Source organism: Pongo pygmaeus, chromosome 5 (assembly GCF_028885625.2).
Source record: "Pongo pygmaeus isolate AG05252 chromosome 5, NHGRI_mPonPyg2-v2.0_pri, whole genome shotgun sequence".
In the NCBI taxonomy this organism is placed as follows: Eukaryota; Metazoa; Chordata; class Mammalia; order Primates; family Hominidae; genus Pongo; species Pongo pygmaeus.
This window is the reverse complement of record NC_072378.2, coordinates 2,961,417-2,982,361: the sequence shown is the minus strand read 5'-3', so window position 1 is coordinate 2,982,361 and position 20,945 is coordinate 2,961,417. Positions and strand designations below refer to the sequence as shown.

Genomic DNA, 20,945 nt, shown 5'->3' with positions numbered 1-20,945 from the left:
AAAAAAAATTCCTTAATCCCCACACTACCTCATTAAACAGAATATAAGGAAGAAAACATTTCATTCTTCCTTTCAACCTCTCTTCTTTCCTCAGCCTTCTGTGATGTGGCTTTCTCTCTATCCATATCTTATATATTGTCAGCAGTCCAAGAACTTCCCAAGATATTTTCCAAATTTTGTCAATATTTCTGTAGGGGGTAGATCCTGGGTTTCATTAGATTCTCACAGGTGCCCTTGGCCATTTGAAAGTTCTGTTCTAGGTATTTTAAAAGCTGTCCTTCAAATGGGTTAGACCAGGGGTTGGCCAACTATGGCCTGTGGGCCAAATCTGGCTCCCTGCCAGCATTTGTAAATCAACTTTTATTGGAACACAGCCGTGCTCATTCATGTACATATTGTCTGTGGTTGCTTTTGCACTACAGTAAGAGAGTTGAGTAGTTCCAAGAGACCTCAAAGCCAGCAGGGCCTAACATTTACTATTGGTTCCTTTACAGAAAAAAAAAAAAAAGCGCCAATTCCATGGTTAATTAGAAAGTTGAGTTCTTAATCAAGTTGTCTTGGCCTCACGACTTTTTCCAGACTGTACTTTGGGATTAGCATTATGGGCTGCACCATAGAACCCTATAAGAGATAGCCCTCTTGATTGTATTAAAGAAGTGCTGTGGAGGGCACAGTCTTCTATCTTTTACAGGATCTCCTTCGATGAGGGCCTGACACAGCTATTTCTTCCGGGTCTGAGAAGTAATACTGATGATAATGATGAAAGTTTAACACTTTTTATAGAACTTACTATGTGCCAGGCAGTGTTCTAAGCTTTTTATACATATCAACTCATTTAATTTTCACAACAAATCCATAAATTAAATACTGTGATTATCTCCATATTAAAAATAAATGACAAAGGAATTATATGGAAATTACAAAGATATTTTGCAGAAGTAACATGAGAAAACTTTCAAGAAGAATTATCAGAGAAATTTTAAGATTCCACTATGTCCTTCTCACAAGTAAGAAAGTTCAAGGTTGCTAGGCGTTGGGTCCTTCCAGGGTATCTTACCAAAGATAGCTTGGTACTTAGCAGCTGGCTCTTCTTTGAAGTTCGTATTTGTGCTGTCTAGTAGTGATGAACTCGTCCCACCAATCTCCATATAATTGTAGGCTCCAATCTGAATGCCAGTACTATTGTATATGGTACATTTTATAGATTCATCTGAATAGAGAGAAACACACAGGTAAGTAATTCTAGATCAAAAGCAAGAGAAAAAAATACAGCATGGCAAAAAAGCAGGGCTTTATCCCAAACATTAAGTTAATTATCCTATGCCACCCTTTAAACTTTTCTTCTTTAAAATCTGGCTAAACCACCTCATACCCATTAGGATGCCTACGATTAAAAAAAAAAAAAAAGACATAACACATATTGACAAAGATGTGGAAAAAATGAAGCCCTTGTGCACTGCTGGTGGGAATGTGAAATGGTGCAGCCGCTGCTATAAAGAGTATAGTGGGCCGGGTGCGGTGGTTCACGCCTGTAATCCCAGCACTTTGGGAGGCCGATGCAGGTGATCACCTGAGGTCAGGAGTTCGAGACCAGCCTGGCCAACATGGTGAAACCCCATCTCTACTAAAAATACAAAAATTAGCCAGGAGTGGTGGTGGGCGCCTGTAATCCCAGCTACTCAGGAGGCTGAGGCAGGAGAATCACTTGAACCCAGGGGGCGGAGCTTGCAGTGAGCCAAGATCGTGCCACTGCACTCCAGCCTGGCGACAGAATGAGAGTCTGTCTCAAAAAAAAAAAAAAAAAAAATCGTGATTCTTCAAAAAAATTAAAGATAGAATTACCATATGATCCAGCAATTCCGTTTCTGAGTATATACCCAAAAGAACTAAAACAGGGTCTTGAAGAAATATTTCTACCCATGTGTTCATTGCAGCATTATTCACAATAGCCAAAAGGTAGAAGTAAGCCAAGCACCCATGAGCAGACGAGTGGATAACCCAACTGTGGTCTAGCTACACAATGGAATAGTCAGCCTTGAAAAGGAAGGGAATCACATCACATGCTACAACATGCATGAACCTTGAGGACATTTCCTAAGTGAATGAAGCCAGCCACAAAGAAAAATACTGCACGATTCCACTCATATGAGGTACCTAGAATAGTCAGTCACAGAAACAGAGAGTAGAATGGCGGTTGTCAGGGGCTGGGAGGGGAACTGGGGAGTTGGTGTTTAATGCATACAGAGTTTTTAGTTTTGCAAGATTAAAACAGTTATATAGATAGATGGTGGTGATGGTTGCATAACAATGTGAATGTTAGATAATGCCACTGTAAAAATGGTTAAAATGGTAAATTGTATGTTTTTGAATTTTACCATAAAAAAATGTGGCTAATACCAAGTCAGAAAACAGAAGTGGATGAACAACACAGCAAAGCTCAGCCACACTTCCCAGCAGGATCCCACAACTCTGAACAACATCTGTGAAGGGTCCTCCTCCTTTACCTGATAAACTCAAACCTCTCAGGTTCAGTATTCAGAAGCTAGCCACAGCTCTGCCCTAACCTCTTGTCTTTGATCTTCCTTTCACTGTCTCCTCTGTCTCCACTCCAGAGACTCCAGTCCCACCAGATTTCCCACTGATCTGCTGACATGATGCTCCTGCTTCTGCCTGGACTGCTGACCTCCCCACGTGCTTCTCCCTGCTTGTGAGTTTCTGACATAGGCCCAGCACAAATTCCACCTCCTTCCATGAGCCTGCACTGTAATCCTAGACTCAGCACTCTGCCCTGCGCCGCTCTGTATCCGAGCTGGGTCTCTTTGACTTCTCCACTAGAATGTGAGTCCCAAGAGGGCAGCGACCACACCCACTTGTTTTTGTATTCCTTACACTCGCTAGCCCGGGCCTTGGTACGGGCCATGGGCTCAATGACATTCATGCTGAGCTGAATTTGTCAAGTGTCGGTACTGTCCCTAAAGAGCACTTGGCATAATATATTTGTAGGAGAGAGAAGGTGGTTGAGAAGACAGTTCTGAGGAGGGAGGGAAATGAGTATCAGCTCAAGGTACTTCCGTCAGCACACCTGGCCCTAAGGTAGGCCGCCCTCTGGACCAGGCACCATGCTCATTTGTTACATTTTCTCTGAGGAAGCCAAGGAAACTAGAGACCCTCTCTACTGAAAGGTGTAAGAAATATAGGATGTGCGCACACACGCCATCTGTGTGCAATGCAGGGTGTTTGTGAAGCTGCTGAAACTGGGGTCCTTGGAATCCTAGCAAGGAACCCGTGACAGTCTCTGAGGTGCCTTCCAGTGCTCAAGGCTGTCTAGGTGTTCTTTGTTAACAATGATAATAACAGTGCTAATAACAGCAGCTGCCGTTTACTAAGCACTTACTCTGCGCATCGTCAGGCACAGTGCTAAGCTGCCTTACCCTGTTTAATCCTCCTGGCCCACCACCTCCAGCTTACACTGACACCGTTGTTTGTCGCTCACAGTCTGCGCTCACCACGGGCTTACATGGAGGTTTATTTACCCTGCACCTCTCTACTTGGAAATTTGTGTTCTTGAATCAGTGCTTTCCGCCCAAATCTGGCCACTGGAAAAACCATGAAAGTTACGAAGTGGAGAAACTAATGCAATATTAGAAACATACTAGAGCTTACAATATATAAATTTTCAGTTGTAACATTTTCATTTATAATTGAGGAGAATGAACTCTGGAGAGGCAAACGACTTTCCCAAAGTCACCCATATAGTGACTGGCACAAGCAGGACTAGACCTGGGTCTCCTGACTCTTAGCCCAGTAAGCTTTCCTTTTCTAACCTCACTTCAAGCAGCACCGTGAATAAAAAGCAGTGGGTCTAAGAGCTCTTTCACTGAAAGGAAGACATTTATTTTCCTTTTGTACTTACTGGATACACACACCCTTCTTCTGTGGTATGGCAAATTAGAAAACTCACATTTTGGTACAGAGTTAGGACTTTTTGATGATAACAAAAGCAAGCAGAAGACTTACTGAAATTTGCAAGGAAAAACTCGGCGTGTTCATTTACTAGCTCAGTACTTGGCAGGGTCATCTCTGGGAGCAAAACACAGAAAATTCTAATATTTATTATAGATCCAAGTGCCCCTTCCCCACTGAAAGCATCTCAGAATCCCGAAGAAGCTGCATCCCTGTACATCTGTCACGGGCAGAACCAGGAACCAGAGCGAGAGTGAAAACAGAAAGAGATTTCTGGCACTAAACTATAGAGTATTTGGGTTGCTCATATAGAAAAAAGATAAAAAACGACACATTAAATATTGGTTTAGGGTCTGCCTTCTGTCCACTAGGATTTAAACTGTATGAGGGAAGGGACTCACTCAGGCTGTTTGTTCAGTTATAGCTCCAGTGCCTGGAGAACTGCATGGCACAAAGTGGGAAGAGTTGTGGAATTTTTTTTTTTTTTTTGAGACAGAGTCTCACTCTGTCACCCGGGCTGGAGTGCAGTGGTGCGATCTCGGCTCACTGCAACCTCTGCCTCCCAGGTTCATGTGATTCTCCTGCCTCACCCTCCCGAGTAGCTGCGATTACAGGCGCATGCCACTATGCCCAGCTATTTTTTTTGTATTTTTTGTATTTTTAGTAGAGACGGGGTTTCACAGTGTTAGCCAGGATGGTCTTAATCTCCTGACCTCGTGATCTTCCCGCCTCGGCCTCCCAAAGTGCTGGAATTACAGGCGTGAGCCGCTGTGCCCAGCCAGTGGAATTTTTTTTTTTTTTTTTTTTCGAGACACAGTCTCACTCTGTTGCCCAGGCTGGAGTGCAGTGGCATGATCTCAGCTCACTGCAACGTCTGTCTCCAGGGTTCAAGTGATTCTCCTACCTCAGCCTCCCTAGTAGCTGGGGCTAAAGGCATGTGCCACCACGCCCGGCTAATTTTTGTATTATTTAGTAGAGACAGGGTTTCGCCATGTTAGCCAGGCTGGTCTCGAACTCCTGGCCTCAAGTGATCCACCCACCTCAGCCTCCCAAAGTGCTGGGATTACAGGCATGAGCCACCACGCCTGGCCAACCATGGCCCCCAGCTGAAATTTTTATTGACTTAATCATGAATGAATAAAATGATATGGCAATACTAATAAAAAATTTTATCCCCAACATGAAGGAAACAAAAGGACATTCTGCTCATAGGATTATACATGACGTGGATACTGCTTAATGTCTACTCCAATATTTTGCATTCTACAGATCTTCTCATAAAACCTATGGAAAAAATCGAGGATGTTTGCATAGGACGTTTTTGGAGAATTTGGCCTTTTGAAAGAAAATGTAACTAAGCTCTGTGGTTCTCAAAGCTTCCTCTACCTGAGATGATTTCAAGATCTCCAGGACACCTGTGGGTATCATTGGTAGACGCCGTTCAGGTAGTTAAGGTGATGTTGGTGAGTATTATTTGATTAAAATGCTGGATATTACATTAAATCACTTCCATTCTAGACTGCCAGTGACTACTATCACCTACCTTTTACTTCACCTGATAGAGATATGGGAGTTAAAAGAAAATTTTTCATCACTAATGGTAGTCTTTGAGCTATATAAGGTAAGAAACAAAAATATCCAAGACTGATTTCTTACCTTCAAAAAGCAGCAAGCAAGGTACAAGCAAGTAAGCAGATAACTTCCCGTTTATCAGAGATTGGGTGAAATAGGACTACTATGCACTCCAGGTTAGAGTCAAAGACGCCTGCCACTCACAAGGACCTGTAACCCGACGCTTGCAGGCATCTGTGACGACTCCTAGCCCCAGAAGAAATACTCCCAGACCAAGTGGTCTGGCGGAGTCCAGTCCACAGGGGCAATTTGCATCTGGCAGCTGACGATGCCCTCTGTTCCCACTGTAACCCACAATCTATAATAGAGCTGCTTGGTTGCTTTATCTTCTGAAAAATAAAAAAAGACAAGATTGTGACTATCGAAGACCCATTTACCTGTTGGTGGCAAGGAGCTGAATGGCATGGTGGGTGTGTTTCCTGGATAGTTGGTCTCAGGCACTGGGATATTATACGGACTAGGCATACGACTTGGAAATGGCCTGTACCAAACTTTGGGAGCTGCTGTTCCTGGATCCAATGGTCTTGTTCCAAAGCCATGTGAGCTATACAATCCATTGTTCTGATACAGTACTTGAGGTTGGCTGGTGAGCCCTGAGGGCTGGTGCACTACATTACCATGACTGGCTGCACTGCAATAAGCAGTGCCTTTTCCCTCTGTATTCTGAAAATTCTCATAAGGTCTTTGCTGTGCAAAAGGGTCATGGGAGACCCTGCGTCTCCTTTCCTCCCCTCTGTTGTAAGCCACATTCTGTCTGGGCTGCTGTTTCGTCTGCCTGTCCATGCGGCTGCCATAAAGATGGTAGTTGGCTTCATCTTGGAGTTTACTCTGCAGGCTGGGCTCATTCTCTTCTTGCTGGTGCTCCAGGGAGGGGGCAAACCAGGACTCCTCCACAGGACCCATCCCAAGTCCCTGGGAACTGTGCAGTGAACCAGGCTGTTCTGTGGCTGAGAAGAAATGATCAACATTAGAATGGGTTTCATGAAACATTAAAAAGTAAAATAAAATCTGAGCGCCGTCATGAATCTGTATCTCAAAGTAACACACAGAAAACAAGTACGAGACCAGTCCGAAGCATTTAGGAGATGGTCCTCTTCCCACAAGCTTTACAAATAATAATAGGAGCTCCTCGCTGGCAGTGAGAGAGTACTAGGAAAAGTATAGCAAGCAAGAGAAAAGCGGCTGTTGCAGGGATGATCAAGGAAAAAAGGGACTTGGTTTGGAGCAGAAAGGTAGTTGTCTCCTTGGAGCGATTCAGGTGGAAATTAAGATCTGCGGCTGGGTGCGGTGGCTCATGCCTGTAATCCTAGCACGTTGGGAGGCTGAGGCGGACGGATCACCTGAAGTCGGGAGTTCGAGACCAGCCTGGCCAACATGGCGAAACTCCGTTTCTACTGAAAATACAAAAATTAGCCAGGCACGGTGGTGCATGCCTGTAATCCCTGCTGCTTGGGAGGCTGAGGCAGAAGAATCACTTGAACCTGAAACGCGGAGGTTGTCGTGAGCCAAGATCACACACTACTGCACTCCAGCCGGGGTGACAGAGAGACTCTGTCTCAACAAAAAAAAAAAAAAAAGATCTGCAGCAGCTCTGTCCTAAGCACGTCCCATGAATTCTTTCATTCTTGAAGAGTCCTATGAGAGGAGGAGCAATTATGTTTTGATGGGAGAAGTTTAGAAAAGGTTAAGTAATTAGCCACAGATCAGGTAGCTAAGCGGCTTCAGTATCCTATACTCTGCCATCCCTTTTGTTACAGTGAAAAAAGTATCCCTACTTGACCTGAGACCAGACTCTCTGCTTGTATCCTGGCTCTAAGTCACTCCGAGCTCCTCAGGGACTTTGCTCTCACGTTTGTCCCCTTCCTTCTTCTGAACTGTCACTTCTCCCCATCAGATATATTAGGCCTTTTGTTCAGAACACTCTATGACTGGTGAGCACACTGTTATTTCATATTTCAAATACATGTAACTTGACTCTCGAATATTATTATAAATTCCTGTAAGGCAGGTGTTCACTTTTATAGTTTCTTCTGTTTCCCATATGGTCCTGAATAGTCTTTTAGAGAGTGGAGTGAATGAGTAACCAAACAAATAAATGAATAGATTTTGACCATAGTGTAATTTACCTGAATTTGACCGGCTTGGAGGTACTGCCACACAATCAAGTTGAAGAGACTGCATTCTCTTCACAACTGCATTTTCGTTTGAATACTCTTTCTATAATTAAGAGCATAAATACACACTTTAGTGAACAGCAGGAAATATTGAGTCCCAGAAAATTTTAACAAGAAGAATTCATATTTTCAGAAGGTAGAAATTTCACATAGATCTTACAAGTAGTAATTTTTTTAAATTAATGTTTTTCCCAAATAGCCAAAATGATCTTTAAAAAGAACAAGGTTGTAGGACTCACACTTCCTGATTTCAAAACTTACTACAAAGCTACAGTATTCAAAACAGTGTGGTACTGGCATAAAGACAGGCACATATGCCAGTGGGGCAGAATGAAAAGCCCAGGAATAAACCCTCCTATAAACGGCCAATTGATTTTTGACAAGGTTGCCAAGACCATTCGATGGGGAAAACTGAATATACACATATGAAATAATGAAGTTGGACCCTTATTTCATACATATAAAAATTATTTCATACATATAAAAATTAACTCACAATGGATCAAAGACTTAATTTAAGGGCTAGTGCCACAAAAATTCTTAGAAGAAAACACAGAGAAAAAGCTTCATGACATCGGACTTGGCAGCGATTTCTTGGTTATGACACAAAAGCACAAACAAAAGTAAAAAGTAAAAATAATATATCAAAATTAAAAGCTTCTGTGCATCAAAGGATACTATGAAAAGAGTAAAAAGATAACCCACAGAATAAGGAAAAAATACTTTGGGAGGCCAAGGCGGGTGGATCACATGAGGTCAGGAGTTCGAGACCAGCCAGGCCAACATGGTGAAACCTTGTCTCCACTAAAAATACAAAAACTAACCAGGCATGGTGTGTGCCTGTAGTCCTAGCTACTCGGGAGGCTGAGGCAGGAGTATCTCTTGAACCTGGGAGGCAGAGGTTGCAGTGAGCCAACATTCCGCCACTGCACTCCAGCCTGGGTGGCAACAGAGCAAGATTCTGTCTACAAAATAAATAAATAAATAAAATAAAATAATGGGGAAAAAATTGCAAACAATGTATATCTGAAAACGGATGAAATCCAGAACATAAAAAAAAAAATCCTACAACTCAACAACAAAAACCAAACAACCCAATTCAAAAATGGGCAAAGAACTTGAATAGCAGTTTCTCCATAGAAGATATACAAATGGCCAATAAGCCATGAAAAGATGCTCAACATCATTAGTCATAGGGAAATGCAAGTCAAAACCACCATGAGGTACACTTTCACACTCCTTAGAGTGACTATAATATAAAAATGATAAATAAAAAGTGTTGGTAAGATGGTGGAGAAATTAGAATCCTTGTGCATTGCTGGTGGGGAATATAAAATGGTGTAGCTACTGTGTATAACAATTTAACAGTTCTTAAAAGTTAAACATGGCCGGGCATGGTAGCTCACGCCTGTAATCCCAGCACTTTGGGAGGCCAAGGTGGGCAGATCACCTGAGGTTAGGAGTTTGAGACCAGCCTGGCCAACATGGTGAAACCACCCCATCTCTACTAAAAATACAAAAAATTAGCTGGGCGTGGTGGTGTATGCCTATAATCCCAGCTACTCGGGAAGCTGAGGCAGGAGAATCGCTTGAACCTGGGAGGCGGAGGTTGCAGTGAGCCAAGATGGTGCCACTGCATTCCAGCCTGGGCAACAGAGTGAGACTCTGTCTCAGAAAAAAAAAAAAAAAAAGTTATACATAGAATTACCATATGATGTAGCAATTCCACACCTGGATATATACCCCAAAGAACTGAAGGCAGGAACTCAAAATATGGTGCAGGTGTAGTATCCCTTATCCAAAATGCTTGGGATTAGAAGTGTTTTGGATTTTGGATTACTTCCAATTTGGGAATATTTGCATGTACAGAATGACAGATCGTGGGGAGAGGACCTAAGTCTAAACATGAAGTTTATTTGTGTTTCATATACACCTTATACACATAGCCTGAAGGTCACTTTATACCATATTTTAATAATTTTGTGCATGAAACAAAGTTTGAGGATACTGAACTATCAGAAAGCAAAGGTGTCAGGTGTGGTATTTTCCACTTGTGGCATCATGCTGGCACTCAAAACGTTTCAGATTTTGGAGGATTTTGAATTTTGGATTTTGGGTTTAGGGATGTTCAACCTGTATATCCATATGATGAAATGTTATTCAGCCATAAAAGGGAATGAAATTCTGATACATGCTATGAAACAGATGAACCTTGAAAACATTATGCTAAGTGAAATATGCAGACTCCAAAGGAAATACATTGTGTGATCCTTTTGCTAGGAGTTACCTAGAATTCAGAGACAGAAAACAGAATAGAAGCTACCAGGGGCTGGGAGAGGGAGGAATGGGGAGTTATCGTTTAGCAGGTACAGAGTTGCAGTTTGGGATGATAAAAAAGTTCTAGATATAGATAGTGCTAATGGCCGCACAACATTATGAATGTACTTAAAGCCACTGGATTGTTCACTTAAAAACGGTTAAAATAGAGAATTTTATGTTAAGTATATTTTGCCACAGTAAAAATCTTTTTCCTTATAGAAGCAATAATCCTCATTATAGAAAATACAGAAAATTATATATTCTTAAAACCTATCCATAGTTTTGCCATACACCCAAAGATAAAATGTTAACACTTTGGTATTTTTCCTTCAAGTTTTTTTTGTTTCCTAGTTTTATTTGTATTTTGCTCTTAACAGATTGTCTGCTATATAAATAGGTGGTCAAAAATATTAGCTAAATGAATACATGCATGATCTAGGGGAGAATGACAGAGGGTATTAATTATGTTCACACTCTGTAGCATTCTGTATATTGTTTTTGTCTCTTTGTATGTTTATTTTTAGAGATCGAATCTCCCTCTGTCACCCAGGCAGGAGTGCAGTGGCATGGTCATAGCTCACTGAAACCTCCAACTCCTGGGCTCAAGCAATCCTCCCAGCTTGTCCTCCCAAAGAGCTGGGATTACAGGCATGAGCCACCTCACCCAGCTGTATGTTTATTGTTTTTAATTAATATGAAAAGTTGTTTTTTTTTTTTTTCTTGAGACAGAGTCTCACTGTGTCATCCAGGCTAGAGTGCAGGCTCGACCTCCAGGCTCAAGAGAGCCTGCTACCTCAGCCTCCTGTGTAGCTGGGACAACAGGCATGCGCCACCACGCTTGGCTAATTTTTGTATTTTTTGTAGAGATCGGTTTTTGCCATGTTGCTGGTTTTGAACTGGCCTCAAGAAATCCACCCACCTCAGCCTCCCAAAGTGCTGAGATTACAGGCATGAGCCACCCCGCTTGGCCTAATATGAAAAGTATTTTTGTTATTTTAATTTTATAAAATTGATTTTCTTTTTATAGTTATTTTTATTACACAAACATGTTAAGTACAAAGTCCTTTTGAAAGATTCAAACAGGCTGGGTGTGGTGGCTCACACCTGTAATCCCAGCACTCTAGGAGGCCAAGGCGAGCAGATCACTTGAGGTCAGGAGTTCAAGACCAGCCTGGCCAACATAGTGAAACCCCATCTCTACTAAAAGTACAAAAAAATTAGCTGGGTGTGGTGGTGCACGCCTGTAATCCCAGCTACTCGGGAGGCTGAGGCACGAGAATCACTTGAACCCGGGAGGTGGAGGTTGTAGTGAGCCCAGATTGTGCCACTGCACTCCAGCCTGGGTGACAGAGTAAGACTGTCTCAAAAAGAAAACAAAAAAACCCCCCCAAAGATTCAAACAATGCAGAATCACATAGAATAACACTCAAACATTCCTTCAGCACCTACTCTTCCATTCCCTAGAGGTAAGCCTTATGCAGAGTGTGATGCATATCACTCTTATTCTCTCTCTAGGAATTTGCACACACATTCCAGAAATATATACATATATTTGAGACACAGTTTCACTCTGTTGCCCAGGGTGAAGTGTAGTGGCACGATCTTGGCTCACTGCAACTTTCACCTCCCAGGTTCAAGCAATTCTCATGCCTCAGCCTCGTAAGTAGTTGGAATTACGGACATGCACCACCAGACCTGGCCAGTGTTTTTTTGTATTATTAGTAGAGACAGGGTTTTACCATGTTGGCCAGCTGGTCTCCAACTCCTCACATCAAGTGATCTGCCCACCTCAGCCTCCCATAGTGCTGGAATTACAGGCATGAGCCACTGCACCCGGCCTATATATATATATATATATATATCTTTAACATTAAAAGGACCACACTATAAGTATTGTTTTGTGACTTATTTTTTTCACTAACAGCTAATCTTGAAGATCTTTCTATATCATTACATGTTAGTTTCCACCTCTTTCTTTTAAATGGCTATTAGTATTCTGTAGTTTAGATGAATCATAATTTAGGGCATTTACTTATGGACATTTGAGTTGTTTCTAATTTTTCACTCTTATAAACTAAGGTGCAAAGAATGGAAACTACATCTTTGAGTGCACGTGAGCGGTATAGGTTACTGAGAGTAGAACTGCAGCCAAACTTATGGGCTTGTGGAGTTTGTTGGGTGCCTCACCTTCTAATAAACTTCGCCACTCTTACCAATACTGCAGAAGACTGCTTGTTATTCTGCATTTTCACCAACACCCTGTATCACTAATCTTTCAAAAATTTCAATCTAATGGATGAAAAATTGTAATGGGTTCATTTTGCCTTTCTCTGTTGGCAAGGCCAAATATCTTTTCTGAAGTATGTTGTTCAGTTTCTTTTTTGAATTGTCCATGTTCTTTGTCTATTATTTTTCATTTTGGTTTGTTTGTTTTTTTGAGACGGAGTCTCGCTCTGTCACCCAGGCTGGAGTGCAGTGGCTCCATCTCAGCTCACTGCAAGCTCCGCCTCCTGGGTTCACACCATTCTCCTGCCTCAGCCTCCCAAGTAGCTGGGACTGCAGGTGCCTGCCACCACGCCTGGCTAATTTTTTGTATTTTTAGTAGAGATGGGGTTTCACCATGTTAGCCAGGATGGTCTTGAGCTCCTGACCTCGTGATCCGCCCGCCTCGGCCTCCCAAAGTGCTGGGATTACAGGCGTGAGCCACCGTACCCGGCCTATTTTTGTTTTTTATTTGTAGGCACTCTATTAAATATTCTGGATATTAATCCTTTGCTAAACACAATTTCTCCTTTTCAACTACCTTTCCATTTTCATGAAGTCATATACAATAATCTTTTTCTTTATACCTTGCAAATTTTGTGTGTAGCTTAAGAAACGTACATGGATTGATTTTGGACTTTGTGGTAGACACAGTGATGGGCCTCTCAGATTCCCCCTCAAGGAGGGATTTGCTGCCCTGTTGCAAGGAGCTGAGTGAACAAACAGCCTGCAGCTGTGAACTCCTTTGCTCCAGGTACTCCCCTTCTGAGCAAGTGACTGAGAAAGGCGAGGGGATAAAGCCTTGGCCATTTCAGTCTGACGTGGGACAAGCCTGAGGGGCATTTGCTCAGTGCTCCCCGCTGCCAGAGCTCTCTGTCAGGCTTCGTTGCCTTCTGACTTCTTCCTCTGCTCATTCCTGCTTCCCACTCCTTCCTTGCACCCCAATCTCCAACTCAGTGGCTGCTTCTGGAAAACCCAACCTGCAAAGACTCACCTTTTCTATTAATCTATTTGATTATCCTTGCTGTAGTCTACACTGTTCTGATCTCCTCCTTCAGAATTTTCTTAGCTATCTTTGTACAATTTTTTCTTTCACACAAACTTAAGAGTCAGCTTGTTGAATTCCATAAAGAATTTGGTTGTGCTTTTAATTAGGATTGCACTCCTTTTATAAATGATGTTGGGGAGAATAGACAGCTTTAGTATGTCAAGTCTTTCCACCCATAAACACATTTCACTGTTTATTTGGATTTATTTCATGTTGTTTAGAAAAGCCTTGCCATGTTTGCCAATGTTTAGACACATAATATTATCTTATTGTGGTTTTAATTTGCATTTCTCTAATTACCAGTAAAGTTGTGCATTTTTTTTGGTGTATTTATTCTCTTTGGTGAAGTGCCCATTCAGCTATCTCATCCCTGTTTTAACTGGGTTGCATATCTTTTCCTTTCCGATTTATAAAATTTCTCTAGATTTTATGTATTCAAGTCCTTTGTCAGTTACGTGTGTGTTGCACTTCTCCCATTCTGTGACTGGTTTGTTTATTTATTTATTTATTTATTTATTCATTTATTGGAGATGGGGTCTCATTCAGTAACCCAGGCTGGAGCGCAATGGCACAGCCTCCCGGGCCCAAGCAGTCGTCTCATCTCAGCCTCCTGAGTAGCTGGGACCACAAGTGTGCACCACCATGCCCAGCTAATTTCTTAATTATTATTTGTAAAGAGGAGGTCTGACTATGTTGCCCAGGCTAGTCTCAAACTCCTGGCCTCAAGCGATCCTCCCACCTCAGCCTCCCACAGTGCTGGGATTACAGGCATGAGCCACCACGCCCTGCCTCCATTCTCTTAATGGTTTATTTTGATGAATAAAAGTTTTAAAATGAATGTATACATTCATTTAAAAATCTTATAAATTTATAAATGTATAAATTTATTTATAAATAATTTATAGAATTTTACAATGAATTCATTTATAAATTTGTTTTAAACGTTCATTTAAAATTTTATAAATTTTAAAATTTATCAATTCTTACCACTACAGCTAATGCTTTTGTATACTGTTGAGGATCCCCTACCCTGAGGATATGGACAAATTCTCCTATATTTTCCAATAGCTTTATAATTTTATCTTTCACATTTCTGTCAGTAATCAACCTGGAGCTGATTTTTTGGTATGGTGTAAGGTAGAAGCCCAATTTCATTTCTGTACCATGTGGATACCCAGTTGTCTCAGCACCATTTACTGAAAAGACTGTCACTTCCCCACTGCTCTACAGTGCCATCTCTGTGAAAATCAAGTTTCTAGGTATGTGTAGATCTATGGGTTTTCAACTCCATTCCAACAGTATCTGTCCAACCTATACCAATACCACTGTCTTTTTAATATAGCTTTATAATAATTCTTGACAAGAATCTGATAAGGCAAACCCTTCACTACTAGTCTTGTCCTTCTTCAAGGGCATCCTGGCTGTTCTTATTCTCTTCTTTACCTTTTCATATGGATTTCAGAGTAGGTTTGTCAAGTTCCACTCCTCACACCCACTTGCCACACACACACAAAACTAAAAGGTTGAGATATAGGCCGGGCGTGTTGGCTCACACCTGTAATCCCAGCCCTTTGGGAGGCCAAGGCAGACGGACCCTTTGAGGTCAGGAGTTCAAGACCAGCCTGGCCAACATAGTGAAACCCCATGTCTACTAAAAATACAAAAATTAGCCAGGCATGGTGGCGCACGCTTTTAATCCCAGCTACTCGGGAGGCTGAGGTAGGAGAATCGCTTGAACGCGGGAGGCAGAGGTTTCAGTGAGACGAGATTGCGCCTCTGAACTCCAGTGTGGGCAACAGAGCAAGACTCTCTCTCAAAAAAAAAAAAAAAAAAAAAAAAAACTTGGCTGGGCACGGTGCCTCACACCTGTAATCCCAGCACTCTGGGAGGCTGAGGCGGGCAGATCACGAGGTCAGGAGATCGAGACCATCTTAGCTGACACGGTGAAACACCGTCTCTATTAAAAAAAAAAAAAAAAAAATTTGCTGGGCGTGGTGGTGGGCGCCTGTAGTCCCAGCTACTCAGGAGACTGAGGCAGGAGAATTGTATGAACCCAGGAGGTAGAGCTTGCAGTGAGCCGAGATCATGCCACTGCACTCCAGCCTGGGAGACAGAGCAAAACTCCGTCTCAAAAAAAAAAAAAAACAAAAAAAACTTGAGATATTGGTTGAGATTGCATTGATTCTATAGATCAATTTGGGAAGAGCTGACATCTTCGTACTATGGTGACTTCCAAATCACAAAGTAAATGGTATATTTCTTTACTTACTTTGGTCTTATGTCTCTCAATTAAGGTTATACTTTTAGAGTTACTACATACCTTTTGTAAGATTTATTTTTATATATTGATTTTTATAACTAAACTATTATTAATTTAAAAGATACTTTTGAGTTTTTCTATGTACACATCTATAACCTATGAACAGTTTTGTTTCTTCTTTTCCAATCCTATATCTCTTCTTTCTTTTTCTTGCTCTACTAAAATAGCTAGGGCCTCCAGTACCAGGCTGACCAGAAATAGGGGTGGTAAGTAGCTTGGTCTTGCATATTATTTCAAAGAAAGGTGGGCTGGACACGTGGCTCACGCCTTGTAATTCCAGCACTTTGAGAAGCTGAAGAGGGCAGATGGCTTGAGCTCATGAGTTTGAGACCAGCCTGGGCAACATGGCAAAATCCTGTCTCTACAAAAAATACAAATTAGCCAGGCATAGTGGTGCATGCCTGTGGTCCCAACTACTCAGGGGGCTGAGGTGAGAGGATCGCTTCGGCCTGGGAGGTCAACGATACAGTGAGCGTGATCACGCCACTGCACTCCAGCCTAGGCAACAGAGTAAGACCTTGCCTCAAAAAAAAAAAAAGGCTGTTAACATTTTGTTAAAATAAGTACAAAACTTCTGTTCAAGATACCTTATTATCAGAAAAGGAATTTCTTTTCTGACTTGCTAGCATTTTTAATCATGAATAAACATTACATTTTATCAACAGATTTATCTGCATCTATTGAAAAGATATATCTTTTTCTCATTTAAGAAGACAATGTAATAAATTATAATGACAGATTTTCATAAAGTTAAACTAACTTTGCATTCTTGGCAGAAACCCAATTTTGTGTTTGTTCTTTGATGAATTGAGTTTGTTTATAGTATTTTATTTAGAACTTTTGCATCTATACTGTTAAACAAGATTGGTCTGTAATTTTCCTTTCTTGTACCTTATTTTCCAGTTTTGGGAATCAAGGTTATGCTTACACAAAGTGAATCTAGAAGAGTTCTCTCTTCTCTATTATCTAGAGAAAACTGTATAAGATTGACATAATTTCTTCATTGAATATTTGGCAGAAATCATTGATGAAGCTCTCTGTGAGGTTTTCTCTATAGGAAGTTTTTTTTTTATCACTGCTTCTTTTAATAGTTACAGCAATATTCTAAGTTTCTATCTCTATTTGAGTTAGCTTTGCTAAATTGAACTTTTTTAAGACATTGGTCCATTTTATCTAAATTTTAAAATAATTAACAAAAAGTTGTTCATAATATTTTTTTAATACCATTTGATGTCTGCAGGACCTATAGTGATTCCTCCTTATTCATGGATTTCAATCTTGTCTCCTTTTTTGTCAGTCTTTTTTTTTCTTTTTTTTCTTAGAAGTAGGGTCTCACTCTGTTGCCCAGGTTGGAGTGCAGCGGCATGATCATAGCTTACTCCAGCCTCAAACTCCTGGGCTCAAGCAGTCCTCCCATCTCAGCCTTCATGGGACTACTGGCACATGCCACCATGTCTCATTAATTTTTTATTTTATTTTTTTAGAGATGGGGTCTCACTATGTGGCCTAGGCTGGTCTCAAACTCCTGGCCTCAAACGATCCTCTCACCCCAGCCTCCCAAGTAACTGGGATTACCTCACACCTGGCTCTATCAGTCTTAACTAGTCTATTGTATTAGCCTTTCGAATAACCAATATTTGGATTTTTTGATCTGCTGTTAGTTACTTTCTACGTCATTAATTTATGCTCTTTTCCTTATTATTTACTTCTTTTTTCTCTAGGTTTATTTTGCTGTCTTCTTCAGATAATGTTTGGCTAATTAATTTTCAGCCTTTCTTCATATATATATGAAATATTTATTTATTTAAGGTTATATTAAGTACTCCTTTGCAAAGTGCATTTTATAATTTTAATATGTAGTGTTTTGTTAGCCTTCAGTGAAAAACATTTTCTAAATACCATTGTGATTTATTTTTTTTGACCCAGGGGATATTTAAAAGTATATTTCGTTACTTCTAACCACATAAGATTTTCCAATTACCTTTTTAAAATTAATTTTGAACATAATTGAAATATAGTCAGAGGACATTTTTATGATTACAGTCCTTTTAAATTGAGACTTGTTTGATTTCCCAGCACATGGTCAGTTTTTGAAAATGCTCTGTATGTTCTTGAAAAGCCTTTAAAGGTAGGTGTGCTGCAGTTATTAGGTACAGCGTATCCTGTGTTTCCGTTAGGTCAAGTGTGTTAGTCGTGTTCTTCCTGTCTTCTATATCCTTACTGATTTTTGTTTGCTTGTTCTATCAATTGAAGAGAGATGTGTATTAAAATCTTCAGTTGTAATTGTGGGTTTGTCAGTTTTTCTTTGAGTTCTGTCACTTTTGGCTGTGTTGATTTTGAGCTCATGTTATTGAAGGTAGATTCACATTTAAAGCGGTTATACTTTCCAGATGAATTGGGCCTTTTATCATTATGAAATATTCCTGATTGTTTGAGGGAATGATTTTTTGCCTTAGAGTTTATCTTAGCTGATTCTAATCTCTTTTTTAAATTATACTTTAAAGTCTCTGTTTGCCTGTTTTATTTACCGTAGTCTCCTGTTCATGATTATGGGGTAAGTTGCTGGAAGATGGATGGCAGTAGCTTGATTCCAGAGTCGACGGAGGGGGCGGGGTGGTCTCCATTCCTCTTAGTTGATTGGTTCCTAACTGGGCCTTGTCATGCCCCTCTAACCCCAGAAACCACCTCCTTGCTTCAGTCTTGGGCAGATGCTGCTGCCATCTGTTGCTAAGTACAGGGGAAGGAGGGAGAGAAGCTGACTTTCCTAAATAGCATAAATGAGGTTCTCAGATGACTCCCCTGTCAACATCTCAGGTGACTGTGCTGTTACTTCTGCACACTGACCAAAGACTGCCCCTCTGGTACTTCTTCCTCAGCATTATGTCTTGGGCTAGTATTCCTTGTCTGTTCTATGTCTCAGCAGAATAATTCTGTGTTCTTTCTATCTTTCAAGAATTCCTCAAAATGGCTGATCCACTTAATGGTACTTTCCAATCTTTGCCAGTGACATTGTGCTTTTGTTTTCATATTGCTATATATGTTTTCTCTCATTTCATGAGTTATGAAGGAGAAGTGGGTCCAGTATGCCAACAGGATGATATTTGCAGACAACTGCTCATTTTGTTTTATATGTTTACCAAGCTAGCTTACCTCAAATCTCAATAACAGATGACTTTGTTTTGGTTTTCATGATTGACAGTATATATTTTGCTATGTTAATATTTTGAGCATCTGCTATATTGCCTACCTTTAAACTCTTCACGTCCTCTTCTACACTTTCTTCTAATTGACTTAAATAAAAAGGCCTAAATTTTTCTTCAATGCCTGTAAAAGTAAATGTACTTTAAATTTCTTAATTATTTTCTAACATAAAATAAAAATATTAGCCATCTATTATCTTTGAATTACTTACCTCATCTGTGGGCAAAGCTTAAATAAAAATTTAAGCTCCAAATCACTGACTCTGATAGAGACTAATAAGATTAATAGACAGAACAAGGGATAGGCTAACACAGGAAACCAGGGGTTTCTGCCTAAACAGCCTGTGCTCTTTGTGCTTTTTATTCGTGCTACAGTTTCTCTGGCTGCAACACAAACTGCTCCCTGATGTGAGTTCATCTCCAGCTGAACAGGGATGGGCGAACTCCATGTTTCTGTCCCTCTGGCATCAAATTTATGAGAGGTCGGGATAGTCAGAGCAAGGATTTAGTGTAATGGGTTACAGCTGTTAGCCTTAAAAGAAAAAAGAAACTTCCAGTTCCAGGAAGATGGAGTGGACATACTTTTTTCTTATTCTTCCTTCTAAGTACAACAAAAACATCCTATATATTATTTATAAAACAAACATACAGAGTCTCTGAAAGGAGAAGAGAAGGAGGCAGACCAGCAGGAAACCTCGGGATCAGATGAAACACACGATAGTGAGTTCACTGGATTTTCTCTTTTCCTCATATATCTCAGACTTGGCTGAAAAGGTGGCAACCTCAAACCATCAAGAGCCACAGATAAAAAAAAATCTCCAGCCAAAGCCTGCTCTTTCTAGCCAAAGAACTAAGCAAGAGGCAGCAAGGGACAGACAGAAAACCTTTAGCCAGTCTACAGCCATGCCATCCTGAATATGCCCAAGCTTGTCTGATCTTGGAAGTCAGGCAGGGTCAGGTCTGGTTAGTACTTGGATAGGAGAAAACTTTTAGTCAACAACCATTCTGTTCCAGCCAGCCACAACAGAAAAAAACCCTGTGGCTCCAACCCCACTCACAGCAGCTAAGGCCAAGTGGAGAGCCTCAACATCCAACCGCATGAGACAGTAACAACATAACCCAACACCCCCACCGGGGTAATGTCAGAGAAGGCCCAACAGGAAGCCAGGGCTGTCCTACCTGCCAGCTGATAATGAGCGCCTCCACTCCCATGATGTCAGGAGAACACAAGAATAGCCTGGATTTGCCCCACATGGCAGTAACAAGACCACCCTTCCCTTCCCCACTGGGGAAGTGTCAGAGGAGGTCTAGTGGAGAATCAGGACTTTTAACACTGTCCAATAGTAATGAGGTACCTTCACCTCCGTGTCAGTGGGGACCATGTTGACTCTGCCAGAATTCCCACCCCTGATCAGCAGTGAAGAGGAGTCTCTGACCTTGGGTGTCAATAAGGGCTGAGTCGAGAGGCTGAACTTCTACCTCTACCCAGCACTAATAAGGTGGCTACCACTCTTCCCTTGTCAGAGCAGTGTCAGGAAAGTTTAGTTAAAACAGAAGGCTTAAAGAGGATACAGAATCTCAAAACATAGGAAGAAAATGTATAAGTTTCAACAGAAAAATTACCCATTATATTAAGAATCAGAAACTGAATGAAATAAGACAATCAATAGATGCCAATACTGAGATGACAGCAATGTTAGAATTACCTGTCAAGGATTTTAAAACAGCCATGATAAAAACGATTCAATTAATAGTTATGAACCTGCTTGAAACAAATGAAAAATAGAAAGTCTCAGCAAAAAAGGGGAGAATATAAATTTTAGAGCTGAAAACTTTAATGACCAAAACATAATAAAAAGCTCGGTAGGTCAGACACAGTGGCTCACACCTGTAATCCCAGCACTTTGGGAGGCCAAGGCGGGCTGATCACAAGGTCAGGAGATCGAGACCATCCTGGCTAACATGGTGAAACCCTGTCTCTACTTAAAATACAAAAAATCAGCCAGGCGTGGTGGCGGGCACCTGTA

General features: G+C 41.1%; 1 protein-coding gene across 5 annotated transcripts in view; it reads right to left on the bottom strand.

Moving 5' to 3' along the window:
- RIPK1 (receptor interacting serine/threonine kinase 1) overlaps positions 1-20,945 on the bottom strand; it is a 48,479-nt gene that overhangs the window by 3,740 nt on the left and 23,794 nt on the right. For 3 of the 5 annotated variants that reach the window (XM_054493451.2, XM_054493450.2, XM_063665772.1), the window contains 5 exons: positions 18,966-19,042; positions 7,722-7,812; positions 5,973-6,542; positions 4,018-4,080; positions 1,058-1,210 (listed from right to left, as the gene is read on the bottom strand). In XM_054493451.2, coding sequence (XP_054349426.1) covers positions 1,058-1,210; positions 4,018-4,080; positions 5,973-6,542; positions 7,722-7,812; positions 18,966-19,042 — 954 coding nt within the window. The remainder of the gene's footprint in view (positions 1-1,057; positions 1,211-4,017; positions 4,081-5,972; positions 6,543-7,721; positions 7,813-18,965; positions 19,043-20,945) is intronic. The other 2 variants (XM_054493454.2, XM_054493453.2) reach the window with 1 other exon arrangement.